Source organism: Colletotrichum phormii (assembly GCF_030913505.1).
Source record: "Colletotrichum phormii strain CBS 102054 chromosome Unknown BDP81scaffold_31, whole genome shotgun sequence".
NCBI lineage: Eukaryota > Fungi > Ascomycota > Sordariomycetes > Glomerellales > Glomerellaceae > Colletotrichum > Colletotrichum phormii.
In genome coordinates this window covers 351,553-364,868 of record NW_026851473.1, presented here as the reverse complement: position 1 = coordinate 364,868, position 13,316 = coordinate 351,553, and the positions used below count along the sequence as shown (strand labels likewise).

The following is a 13,316-nucleotide window of genomic DNA, read 5'->3' as shown; positions in this document are numbered from 1 at the left end:
ACTAACCCCATGCGCCGGGGTCATGAATGTCGCCGCCCGGCTAGGCGCTTCGACGGATTCCGTCGAGACCCTTCTCAAATAGATGAACTGCACAGTGAGATGGCAGTGTTGTTAGTTCTGATGCATCAGTTATAAGTCGTACGCAGACATCTAGGTCGCATTCTTTGGTCCGCTTGACTGTCACTTTTACCAGACCCAACTATCATTGCCTTTGATTTCTGCTTTCGACAGCAAGATGAAGCCTTCAGTATTGACGGCCTTGAGGTATCACGTTCTATGTCCACCCGTGCCTATTCTCCGTCAGCACTAACATACTCAAGGTTGTGCGGCCTCCTTTCGGGCATCACGCATACAGTGCATGCCTTCTCGGGGACTGCGGCGAGTATTGCCACAACTGCGCCAACTCCAACCTGCCTGCCCCGATATCTGGGGGCCAAATCAAGCGAGAAGAAAGCTAGCCCGCCGTGGGGTAACCGGACATGCGAATCTGATCCTGAAAATGTGCCTGACACTGGCGTCGTACGAAAATACGAATGGACGATACAACGGGCTGTCCTGGCACCGGATGGATTTGGTACGTTACATCAGTATTTACTTTGCCTTCAGACGATCTCCATATCGATCTAGCGAGGCAGAGTACTTTCACCACTTATTCTGGGTCAGTGACTGATCATAATCACCGCCTGTAGAACAGACACTTCTCACTGTCAATGGCCAGTTCCCTGGGCCCCTCGTTGAGGCCAACTGGGGGGATATTGTCGAGGTCACCGTCCACAACAACATCACGGGTCCGGAAGAAGGCACAGCAATGCATTGGCATGGGTAAGTAAACAACCTTTAATAACGACACAACCTTGAGAGGTTTCATGCTTACGTTGTATGTAGCATACACCAGCAAGGGACTGGGCTCATGGACGGAGTCAGCGGTATCACGCAATGCCCCATTGTACCTGGTGGAAGCTTTACGTATCGCTGGAGAGCCAGCACGTATGGCTCGACTTGGTACCATGGCCATCACGCACTGCAGTATGGTGGAGGGCTGTGGGGTCCTATGGTTATCTACGGCCCTTCTCACGTCAAATACGATCTCGACTTAGGACCTGTTACACTCTCCGATTATTATCACTACCCTTACGAGAAGATTGCCTCGGATGCCATATCGACCAGTAACGATACCAGTGTTTACGCCCCCAATTCGAACAACCACTTGATCAACGGAATGAATCACTTCAATTGCTCATTGGCTCCCGCAAACACGACCTGCAAGAGTAATGCCCCACGCGCATCGTTGAGATTCAAGTCTGGCAAAGTGCACAAGCTCCGGTTCATCAACACAAGTGTCGAAGCTATGCAGATCTTTTCCATCGACGGCCACAAGCTCATTGTGACCACAATGGACTTCGTGCCCGTAGAGCCTTACGAAGTGGAGTACATCATCCTCGGCGTCGGCATGAGGGCTGAAGTTCTCGTAAAGGGAAATGGAGACCCGACGCGGTCGTACTACATGCGCTCGAGAATCCAATGTGCTGCCACGAAAGTCAACGAGACACTAGGCACTGTCTTCTACGACGAAACGCCTTCCACGATTGTGCCAGCCACCAAGACCGTTGCGGCTCTGCCAAACTTCTCTTCGACATGTGGTGATGTAAGTACTCACTCGGTTCTATATCCCCTCCAAGTAAGCCGTCGTGCTAACCCACGCTACCTTTGTAGCCTGATCTTCACTTGAAAAAGCCGATTTATAAGAAGCGTGTTCCTAAGCCCGACTTGACACTGCTCTACGACATCGAATTTCGAGCCAACGCTAGCGGCAACCATGAATGGTTGATGAACAACGTCACTTTCCAAGCCGACTGGAGCCGTCCTTTGTACATCGAGGCGGTAGATGGCCATGCCGAGTATCTCAAGGACCCCCAACACATCTTGGCCACGATTCCTGACGATGTCCGCCATGTTCGTGTTATCCTCAACAACCATTTCTCTATCCATCCGATGCACATTCACGGCGGTGACTTCCAGATCCTGAGCGAATCAGACGGGTTCTACAACGGCAGTCTGAAGTATCCTAAGAATCCGGCCCGCGCCGACACGGAACTTCTCCGACGTAACGGCAATCTTGTTGTGCAGTTCGAAGCCAAAAACCCGGGCATTTGGAGTTTCCACTGCCATACTGCGTGGCATGCTAGCGTTGGTCTCTATATCAACTTCTTGGTCAAGCCAAAGAAAGTTCAGCAAAGTAAGATCCCTGACGACGTACGCGAGGTTTGCGCGGCTTGGGATGACTATAGACAACTGCATGGCGAGAATGCTCTCCCTTTTGATAGTGGGCTTCGATAAGACCTGGATGTTCGGCAAAAAGATTGCCATCTTGTGAATTTGTGTTTGGGGGCGTCGCTGTGACGTAAAAATGATGGATTTTGCATAGCGAGGAGTTCAGTTGATTGCTTTATACTCTCATCTAATCACTTAATATAATTACTTAGCTCATGAACCAAGAATTGCTCTTGTAGAATGAGCTTCTTTCTTCAACTATGCACCGCACAAGCGCGAAGTCAGACCCGAGAGTAGATACAAAAGCTTCGTGTCAGCCTTTTACCACCGGAAGACACTTCCCGCACGCATCACCCGAGTGAGACACCCACTGTTAGTGTCTTGCCGGGGCCTACACCCACCTACTAATACCACCTTCTATACCCAAAACCACCAATTCGTCGCCCGTAATGGCCTTATAGCCAGATACGGGCGTATTACCTACACGACCTTAGAAAGGCCTTATAGGCTCTTACTATACCGTTAGCTTATTACCGGACCTTTACTTAACTCCTTTATACCTATGTGCGCCGATATAGCGCCTAATGGCGCCCCTCCTAACCCGTCCTCGTGCCTTGTAGGGAAGTAAAGTACCCACTATTATTACCGCTACGGCACTATAACCCGCTAATGTAGCTTAATTTGAATATAATATAATATACTATCTCCTTATTACGGTACTAGATAATATCGTTACCTTCTATAATAAGGAGCTGAAGCCGTTTACGCGGTCTATTATCTAAAGCTTCACCTCTTACCTCTTCCTAAGTCCGGGCCGACCTAGACCCGAAGGGATATGTATAACCTATGCTAGTACGGCCGCCTAGGGCCGATTAGCTAATATGCCCCGGCCTATAAGTGGCCTATACTAAGTAGCCTCGGGCCCGGATCTTTAGCTCCTGGTCCGTATCGAAACCGAACGGCTCCTTAAAACCTAACTATATAACTCCTTCTTACTTAAATAGGCCATCTTATAGGACCTTAGCCTACCCTTATTAGATATTATAGACGTTAAACACACCGCTATAGGCCTCTTTATATACCCTAGCTCGGAGGAAGTTAAGTAAAAGCTCCTTTAGAAAAAATAATAATTATAGCGCTATCTTAACGTTAATAATATCGACCTACCTCTAAAATAGTAGACCTATCTCGTCCCCCGCTGCCTAATTAAGGTCTTATAGGCCTACCTCAATACCCATAACCTCCTAGAGCTCTAAACAGAGGCTAGAAGCGTCATTATTAAAGAAATTAAGGCCCAGACCGGCTTTGCTCCCCGGGATTAGTACGTCGCTAGGCCTAGCCCTAACTAGATTTCTAATATCTAAATGCTTATTATCTCCTTTAATTACGAGGTCTCCGGTAAGTTCTACCTATTTAAGTATTCCGGCCGCCTACGGCTCCTTCTATAGCGCCAGAAGCTAGTTAATTAGTATATTAATAGCTACCTTATAACTATAAGAAATAAATATTAATATCTTAATGAATATAAGGGCTATAGATGTTTCATAAATGTATCTAGACTTATTGATTTTCCACGATTTTAACGATATATTTATAATTTATAAATATAGGTATCATAGGAGTTACGTGCTTAAGAAGTTACATGGTAATAAGAGGCTCAACTGAAGTACGCATCTAGTGAGATACAACGCTTTTTTATTACGCCCGCCGCAACTTGTCACTGTGGGCGCGTAGCTATATATGCAGAACAAGGGACAATGATGACCGGAGTCATCATTATCGAAGCTTTTGCTTTGTGCCACAGTTGGTTGCCTTGTCCTGCTCGTAACATTTTACGCATGTACAGCCCGTACGTAAATACGCTTTACATATACATGTTAAAGCGCCGACAGGCACATATGCCCGTATAAACTTAATGCTCGGACTTAAGCATCACATGTGATTACATGTGATTACATATGATTACATATGATATTTATATTATATATAGACTACACTTTCCCACCATATCATAGAATAATCATTAATACAATTGATTTTCTGATTATCCCAACTCGTACCTCAACTTATTTACCTTTTCTCTTTTTGCCTACCTCTAACCTCTTAGTAATATAACTTAGGGGCCAAAAGATTATTCTAAATTAGAATAATCTAGGGTGACCTAAGAAATAAAGGATACATTTAGAATTAGGATTTATATATAAGATAGACTCGAGCCAAGGCTCTAAGACAGACTTCTCATAGCTTCTTTAGTAATTAACTTCATATTAGATCTTACGATCGCTTTCAACTATCTTTCCTAAGAACCTCTTTAACAAGACTATAATTAATCACTAAAGTCTTACCTACCTTATAGATATAACGAACCTAAAACTACCTAATTATATATAATAATCATCCCATTATTACATCCCATTATTACATTCGATTATTACTGTTACCAGTTCCGCAGCCTCAACTTCTGCAAACATACCTCACTACGACTAGCTGGCCGTAACAAGCGTCCTCTTTTATACCACCTCCTCGCTACTTGTTCTAGCCATAGCTATTTCTATACCTACTATAGGCGCTTTTAGCATAATAGAGACTTTAAATATAACTATAGACGGAAATTATTACCTACCTATCTAGTATATTATACAAAGAACCGCCATACTTCGGCGCTATAGCCGGTTACTAGGACCGTAGATAATCCGGGACTACTACCGCCCCTAAAAGGCCTGGCCGAAGCTTATTAGTATGCCCTAGTTAAAGACCCAGGTACTTTTGAGAAGTTCGAGCGTATAATGCGCTACTATAAGGCTTACTCTTTATAAAGATAGCGAGTCCGAGATCCCGCACCTTATAACTCTCTTATATACCTACCGACGCTTTTAGGCCCTGGCCTTATTATACCCCTCTTTCTTACTCTTTTATTTTCTAATTTACTCGAGATAGTATAGGAAAAATAAAAATGCTCTTATAGATAACTATACCTATAAAGGTAGGGTTTCTACTACGGCTATACTATTTATACATAGCGTAGGGCTATTAGAGACATATTTGTCTCTACCAAGCTAAGAACCCCTTACTAGCGTGCTTTTTAAAATTAAACAGAACCTGGGGATTAAATATCAAATTCCACTGATCTAGGTACGAGAAGAAAAATATATATTATAGACTGTTTAACTTATTATACGCTATTATAGCGGTACGGTATATCGTATGCCTAAAGAGCGCTCTGGTTGATCGGAGCTTAGTTACATAGATAGCTGGGTACCTGTTCCTGATGATGTAAAACACCACCACCACCACCACCACTACTACTACTACTACTACTACTACTACTACTACTACTACTACTAGCCTTTTACTACCCTTAAAATAGCGACAAAATTATACGCCATTGTTTGAAGAACAAACGCATTTGCTGCACTTTTCTAGATGCTAAGCCGTCACATCCCATTCCGTGCCATGGCCTATTCCTCAGCATAACAACCTTACACAAGCGCCTCCCACAACTTGTTCGTCGCTGCCAAGCCCTAAAAAGCTCAAAAATGCGCTCTTGAGGATCTTCCATGGCTCATTCTATGTTTTCGTCCTCGCACGAAGACTTGTCCATCAGCTCTTGTGCTTCGGGGTCTTCGTACTGCCGTCTCGACCAAAAACCACCTGAACGCCAGACCGTAGCATCAAGGGAGCGCTTTCTCAAAGTTGTAGGTGCAACTCCATAGCCAGTAGCAGCATCCCAGATGTAAGAAGCTAGTCCTGCAGCATAATGGTGCCCGCTTGTCTGTTGGATGACGAAGCCTATGACCGCGATGGGGCAGTAAATAGCTATTTGCACGACCGCGACTGGCACAATCAAGACGCAGCCTACCATCCAGAGAAGCATGATGATTGATTGGATAATTGAGAGAAGAAGCCAGAAGATAAGACGCAGTTTTGGTTTGGTCGGACATTGGGGGTTTGGTGCCATGCTATCCTCGCGCATGTCGATAGCCGCCGTCATAAAGGAAACCGCCAGCACGACTGCGGAAAATACGGTGGTCATGGTCACGGAGTGATTGAACCAGGCTTTCAAATGAGGATCCATGACTTGAGTAAAAATTACGACGGACTTGTCGAAGAATTCGGATTGGGTTGCAGGTGTGCTCTTGATGGTGACACAAGAACGAGGTTGGAACAGGCTGATTTATTCAAAGCAGAACGTAGGTGAAAGTGGAATGCAAATGAACACTTGAGATAGTTAGAACAATATTGTCATGCCAACAAGGCAGTGTAGCCGTATTGGGGGCCGGTCGCTGCGTAGTTGTTCGCATAAATTCCTCGCAATGAAACTTAAATGACATCGGTAGGAATCACGCCGCCATTGAGGATCCAGACCGTCGTAGTGCCAAATTCTCTTTTAATACTTTCACTATTATGGAATAGATAAAATCTGGACGGTTAAGGTGTGCTAACAGTGGGACCCCCAGCTTGAGGTTTGTCATCTCCATAGCCTAGATTGGTGTTAGAAGTCTCCGAAGGGAGGCAGGATTAGATATGACGAAACAATAGTGCCTCTCTTATCATGATGACTACAGGTTTGACCAGGGTTTATATCCTTCCTCACACATTAGTTTCTGGAACTGGCGTCGTCTGATGCCCACGTTGCCTCCATCAAACAAGGGGAAAACGGCCGCATCGGCCAAGAGGCGCGAGAAGCCAGCGCTTTCAGCGTATGAGGTCCTGGTCAGGTAAGAATACGTTCAGATAATAAATTAAAGAGTGAAGTGACTTACATGCCAACCACTTGCATGCAGTCCCACACGCAGGTGACTGCGGAGTCACTGCTGTAGATCTTGGCTGTGAGGCAAGATTCAAATCGAGCCTTGGCGTCGCCAGGACCATTGTCCAAGCTGTCGAGAGCTTTCCACACTAACATTCGGGAGGTATCGATCTTGATCTTTGCACTGATGAGCAGGTCTGCGGGACTTTGTCTCTGAATGATGGGCATAGATCCACCGCGATGATCGTTCTTTGCGAATTCGAGTGCCTTTTCGAAAGCGGCGCGCATGGTGCCGACTGCCATGGCCCCGACTAGGGCTCCAGAGATGCCAAAGGCTTGTTCAATGTATGGCCCAGCCTTGCCAGGGGCAAACAGAACGTGGTCAGCTGGTATTTTGAAGTTGGTGTATCGGGTGTGGGGACCGGTGACAGCAATGTGCCCGAAAAGCTCAGGCTCGCTGAGAAGTTCAAAGGCTTCCGGAGTATTTTGAGCCACGACCTCTCGAGTCACGAGAAATACCATCAAGTTGTCCACAGGGTTGACGTCGGACTTCTCTGAGCCACCGTCCTCAGAATAGCGTGCGCAGAGGCACGTAAGTTCGGCTCCTTTGCCATCCCAGCCGGCACTGTTTGTCGTCCATAGCTATTGCAAGATCAGACTTATATGGCTATAGGGTCTGAATTATGTGAGCTTCTTACCTTTTCGCCGTTAACAATGTAGAAATCCCCTTCTTTCCTGGCAGTTACTCCAAGACCTTTCCCTCCTTGCTCAAGGTGATTGGCAGTGCCGCCTGGTTCGGAGTGAGCCAGACTCGCCAGGGGATCGCCTTCACCAGAAAGAAATGGCTTCAAGAACCTCTCTTTCTGCCCAGTCGTACCACCAAGAACCAGAGGCAATAGTCCTAAAGCACTGCCGACCAGGTGAATTACAATGCTAGACTCGACTGCATAAAGCTCCTCCAAAAGGAAGGCAGTTTCCAAGAGTGTATCCGCATCGCCACCTGCGGCTTTGGGGACAAATGCCTTGAGCAACCCCGCTTTCACCAACTTGGCGTAGTAAGGCCGAGTTGCTCGGAATCGCGTGAGTTGGTCTGGGTACTTGGAGTAATCCGCGTAAGCTTGTGCAAGGACTTCTTTTGCAACTGCGGCCCCTTTGGTCCGTAAAGCCTTTTGGTCTTCGGTGAGATTGAACTGAACCATTTTGAATGCAATCTCTCACGCAAGCCGATACTCTGATCTGGTTAGCTTGGTGAATAAATTAGAACGTGGAGTTACTTACAATTGAATATTTAAGAAGTAAGGTATTGTCTACTGAAGTTTGGCTCTCGGTACTGATGATGCGTTGAGAGTAACAGCTCCCATAAGCTTTTGAGGCAGCTGCTTCTTATCCCATGGAGTGCGGATGGGATGGACAGCACTTTCGCCAAGGGCGGGGTAGAGCTAATAAGGGCTTCTAGGTTAAACAAGTTAACCAATAAGGTAAAAGTACCTCTATTACATATAGATTTTGGGTATGCCATAAGTACCAGCAGTCCCCTTCAATACATAAAGCTACATTACAGTCGGTGATGATAGGTAAAGGAGCATAGGGTGAAATGACGTATCGTCAAGTACCCCTGGGTAATAATGGGTAAAGGTGGATATTTGGGTCTTGGCAAAAATGGAGCTATTCAGCACCCGATGGGATAGTAGGAAGCTATTTATAACTACCATGTTACGAGCAGGTCAAGGCAACCAACTGTGGCACAAAGCAAAAGCTTCGATAATGATGACTCCGCATCATTTTCCCTTGTTCTGCATTATATAACTACGCCATGACAGGACCAACTGTTTAGGCCGTAACATACCACTTCCAGCCGGAAATTCCAGGTAATTAACTGCTAGCCCCCTCGATAAATAGGGTGGTTATATTGATAATAGGACCTTATTTAGTCACTCATATTAACCCTATTTATCTTATAATTATACTTATCGATTACCCTAGGAACTAGTGCTTGTTGGAAGTGGCCTTGGGCAAACCGCCCTCGTACCCCAAACATGCTAAGGTCGTGGGAAGGGCCTCGAGAAGAGCGGCGGCGAGGACTCCGATCTTGCTAAGCATTGGTCTAAATGATGTTGAACCTGATGTAAAAAGCTTCAAGATGTAAAAAGCCGGGCTTTGGATGTGGCATTCTCGTCCTAACAATGATTGCGATGGAGAGAATTTATAGAAATTTCAGTCCGGAGACTATGAAGCGTCATCAATGAGCGGTATATTTCCACGAGATGGCTCGCATTGATCATTGTGACTAAGGTCAGATTACTTCATACTATGATTTCTTGGTTCATTAATTCAAGGCACCTACAATGAGTTTTGAGTCGCGGGAAATTTTAATGGCTGCCTGAATGCTTGGATGATTTACGCAGCTTCCTGTTTTGAAGGCTTGGAATCCTGAAAGTCATTGTCGGCGCAGAAATGAAATCCGAACCAAGGACAGTTCAAAGCCTTCCCTTTCTGACACTTGGAGATAATTGACAGTCCCACCAATGAAGGAGACTGCATATGTAGCACAAGAAACACGCCTGCTTCATGGCCTGCAATCGGTGTTTGGTTTAGCATTTGACTGTTTGACACGACCATTTCATGGAATCGAGGTACTTAGGGTACGTAGGATTTGATCTGTATTCAAAGCCAAGGTTTTATTGGAAGCGGCCCCGCCAAGTCGATCTTGAGCATGTCGATCATTGAACAGTGAAGTTGAGAAAATTAAGGGTTCATTCACCTCCAGTCTGGCCGAAGTCAACAGTTGTGTGGGCCAAACAGCTACTCTACCCAAGACTAAGGAATGCGTGCTAGTACTGGTCTCTTGGCTCACAAACACGAACCGTGATGCCGTATTCCCGTGGAGTCTATGGAATTGTGATGCAAGTCGGGACTTGTGTTCACGAGTAGAGTTGTGGCTGGATATATCGCTCAGACACCGTGGATGCATCTCATGATCAGGCTTAAGTTATAACCGATCCTGTGACGCTTTTGCACACTAGACACTGGCTGAAATCCCCGGAAATCGAGGATGCCAATGGCTTGGCTCGAGTTCGAAACGTGGCCAAGGCGAATAAGGTGACAGGGGCGAAGCCGAATTCCGCCTTGGGCCCTGGGGTAAGAGCGAGGATCTGGAGATGCAAGTCCCCCTAGCACGACTAGGAATCAAAAGATTTGCCGTTCCATCCGCCACTGAGAAAGCATGGCATCTTGGCCGGATGGCGATATGCCAGACTTGACAATGCACATCACTCAAATGTGGAGTCAATAAAGATGGCACGACACTCATACTCAGGTACTTGGCCACAAGACTAGAAGAAAAGTGTTAATGTTACTAAGGTACTTAATACTCAATGTCGACTGACTAGGGGGGCCGACACTTGGCCTGATTGCAATTTCGTGTTCATAGGGTGAATGAATACTGGAAGGTAGCATGTCCGAGAAATGTGCCTTTTAGAAGCCCTCCATCGCCAATGCCGAACTGGATTGAAATGTACCTTTGCTCAATTCTAAGGATGATGGATCTTAGGTACACTTTGCCGAAGTGTACATGTCGATTTGTCGGAAAGTCTCGTGCTCTGAGTGCCGTCAGCCAAGTACCTACTGAAGACTGCGTCAGGGAAAGTGTATTATATTTACCTCGATCATTTCAAGTTTGGCTTGCCGCTTCTGTGTTCGACTGCCTTCTCTGAATCCTGAGGTTTCGGCGCTAATGCTTCCGCGGAGCTTGAGTCTTTCCATTCGTCTCCGATGAACCACATGCTGTAGTTCAGCCAGGAATCGAGGACATAATGGCATGGGAAGAAGGCAGCAAACAAGACGTCGGCCGCGGTTACAGTTCTGCTGCAAGCGAAAGGACCACAGACTGGTTCAACGCATGATCTGAAGAGGAAGCCAGGGACAATAGCGACGATTGCCAGACAAAGGATTACGATGCAATAGGCTAGCATCGGCGGCGAAAGGATGATAAAATCCGAGAAACGTCAGACACCAGATGGCTGCGAATTGAGCAAACGAGAGCTTGTCACCTGCCAATCGATCGTCCTGTTCACCAACTGTTACGGGCTGGACCCGATTAATGGATCCGGGCCAGCGCCCGGATATTCTGCCACGATTGACCGCGCGGGCTCCATTACGCCTACGCTCCACCTCCGCGGAAGCTCCGCTTGTAAATCTCTTCTCGTCAGCTTAGATTCTATATACAGAAATCACCCCTACGTGGCCACACGAGGGCTGGGCTCTTAACACCAACGACAACAGCATGAGTAACAAATGCAATCCACGATTCAGAGGTCAGCATTGCAACGCTTGCGACAATAATCCAACCTGCCTCTCCCGTGATATGCACAGCGACTGCCTCTTTCTCAGTGGTGGTTATAATAGAGCTGAACCTTTAGTGAAGGATTCTTGGTCTGATGATCTTTGAGTGAGAGCACTGAAGAAATGTGTTTCGGGCTTGCAGAGTGAGTCTAGGTGGTGTGGTGAAATGATGTAAGGTAGAGGGATTCCGACGTACAAACTCGAGTGGATAGAATGTGAACATACCTTATATATAGCACGAGCTGATGTTACTCCGTTGAATGAGTTCAAGGTTTGGTGTACCTTGATCGACACCAAAAATCCTGAAGTCTAAGCATGTTCACTAAGGCACCTTGGTGGTCTCCTTTCCGGGCACTAAAGGAAGTCAGAAGCATAGGGGGACCTTAATAACAGGTTTAAGTTCGTCGCCAGATCCCTAAGTGGACTTAGAACTTGCTTCCTGCAGACTTTTAGGACTGGCCTAGGAGTAGAGTGCATGTCTTGAGATTCTTGTTGACGGAACGTGGTCGAGATCGCAAGATAAGACCGCCAGATTCTAATCCAATGACACGTCTCAAAGGCGAGAAACGCGAGTTCTGACATCAAACATTCGATTATCTGATGTACCTTTACCAGCCTATTCCAATCACTGAGCAGAACGAATTTTGGGATTCAGCTCATATCACCACTTGGCCTGAAAGAGCTAGATCTCAGGGATTCAAGGCAGACATCCTCTATGCAAGCCGGTACGACATGGCTACCATGGGCCATGAGACACGGAGTCGCACCCGGAAGACCGAGCAAGCCCTCAATGAGTAACCAAGCACTTCGTTTCCTAGACACGCAGTGACTTGGGAGCATGGAATTTACATTGTAGAAGTTCACATCCAATAGCCATCTTTCCAGAGTTCCTTGCTATATCCCTCGGTCAATCGTTCGTCGTCGCCGTGAGTTTCCTGCCAACCGACGAATCCGCGAACCAGAACGTATACTGTCTGTGGCTCCGCAGCTGCCGAGTCTTCGGCCGAGCCAGAGGAAGCCTTGGAGGCGAGAGTCTGGTCGCGCTCTCGGAGATATCGAAGGGCAGCACTGGGTCCTCGTTGCTGTGACAAGGCGCAGTGGAATACGACCGTCTTCTTGCCTTCGAGGTGGCGCATGAGGGTGGGCATCCTAGCATCGAGACTTCTAGAGGGCATATTGATACATCCTTTGATATGACCGCCGAGGTAGTCTATGGGAAGAATAGAGGTTAGCAGTGCAATCAAGCGGATTGCTTGGTCGGGGACAGGAAAGGAGCTAACCATTATCGCGAACGTCAACGACGGCCACAGACGAAGTGCCTGCAGCCTGCTCTGCCAATAGAAGAGCGGAGAGTTTGTCAGCAGTGATGCGCTGGAGACTTCCGATAGTCGCCATGGTTCGTGTTCGGCGGAGGAGACTCGAGGAAATGGAGATGCGTTCTTCGGCCAGGCGCGCGGAATGGCAAAGTGACGTCGGAATTGTCTTGAAGTCAATCGCGATAGCTTTGATTTTTGGTGGGGAGCTTCGATACGCGGGGCAAGTACCTACCTTGTATCCCTGTCGCGCAACCATGGTGGGGTATCCCTGCAGTATCGGCACGATTACATAAGGTCTGTTCTTGCTGCTCTTTGAGTATCGGATACACAATCGACTTCAAACTCAACTTCCACTGGGGACTTACACATTGAACTTGCCTGCGACGTGACTGGGATTTTGGACTTTTGAGTTCAGCACATATGATTACCTAACTTAGAGCTACCTGATTCGCTTCAACCTCTGGTTAATGTCAAGGGCTAGGGCCCAGGTCAGCCTTGCTTCGGAGTTCTGTAGTGCATCTCCGTTTTTAGTCCACCCCAATCGGTAAGACGACTTCTTCTCTCAAAGACATGGTAACATTAAATATTTGACATAAAAAAATCAAATAGTCAGTCGCTGGCCAAAGGTGGCCGCCAAC

The 13,316-nt window shown here is 46.8% G+C and overlaps 4 protein-coding genes across 4 annotated transcripts; 1 reads left to right on the top strand and 3 right to left on the bottom strand.

The window, feature by feature from the left end:
* Window positions 1-358: 358 nt before the first annotated feature.
* Window positions 359-2,337, top strand: BDP81DRAFT_332977 (multicopper oxidase; the record flags this gene model as incomplete). The annotated part of the gene is made up of 5 exons (XM_060585634.1): window positions 359-574; window positions 695-822; window positions 886-1,645; window positions 1,714-1,898; window positions 2,028-2,337. 5 exons carry the CDS (start codon window positions 359-361, stop codon window positions 2,335-2,337), a joined length of 1,599 nt encoding a protein of 532 aa, XP_060439117.1.
* Window positions 2,338-6,830: 4,493 nt separating this feature from the next.
* BDP81DRAFT_333027 (acyl-CoA dehydrogenase/oxidase) lies at window positions 6,831-8,220 on the bottom strand (the record flags this gene model as incomplete). Its single annotated transcript, XM_060585639.1, has 3 exons — window positions 6,831-6,981; window positions 7,035-7,663; window positions 7,720-8,220. The coding sequence occupies 3 exons, from the start codon at window positions 8,218-8,220 to the stop codon at window positions 6,831-6,833; spliced, it is 1,281 nt and encodes a 426-aa protein (XP_060439116.1).
* Window positions 8,221-10,501: 2,281 nt separating this feature from the next.
* BDP81DRAFT_139433 (uncharacterized protein) lies at window positions 10,502-11,118 on the bottom strand. Its single transcript, XM_060581814.1, has 2 exons — window positions 10,682-11,118; window positions 10,502-10,620 (listed from the first exon to the last, which is right to left on the bottom strand). The coding sequence occupies exon 1, from the start codon at window positions 10,990-10,992 to the stop codon at window positions 10,687-10,689; it is 306 nt and encodes a 101-aa protein (XP_060439115.1). The 5' UTR covers window positions 10,993-11,118; the 3' UTR covers window positions 10,502-10,620; window positions 10,682-10,686.
* Window positions 11,119-11,834: 716 nt separating this feature from the next.
* Window positions 11,835-12,843, bottom strand: BDP81DRAFT_385200 (Rhodanese-like domain-containing protein). The gene is made up of 2 exons (XM_060586972.1): window positions 12,643-12,843; window positions 11,835-12,572 (listed from the first exon to the last, which is right to left on the bottom strand). Exons 1-2 carry the CDS (start codon window positions 12,755-12,757, stop codon window positions 12,223-12,225), a joined length of 465 nt encoding a protein of 154 aa, XP_060439114.1. The 5' UTR covers window positions 12,758-12,843; the 3' UTR covers window positions 11,835-12,222.
* Between the last annotated feature and the right edge of the window lie 473 nt (window positions 12,844-13,316).

Excerpts from the sequence above, each read along its gene's own strand:
- BDP81DRAFT_139433 (XM_060581814.1), bottom strand. The coding sequence starts at position 10,992 with ATGCTAGCCTATTGCATCGTAATCCTTTGTCTGGCAATCGTCGCTATT.
- BDP81DRAFT_385200 (XM_060586972.1), bottom strand. The coding sequence starts at position 12,757 with ATGGCGACTATCGGAAGTCTCCAGCGCATCACTGCTGACAAACTCTCC. Across the intron at positions 12,573-12,642 it reads CGTTGACGTTCGCGATAATG|ACTACCTCGGCGGTCATATC; the intron begins GTTAGCTCCTTT and ends TTCTTCCCATAG.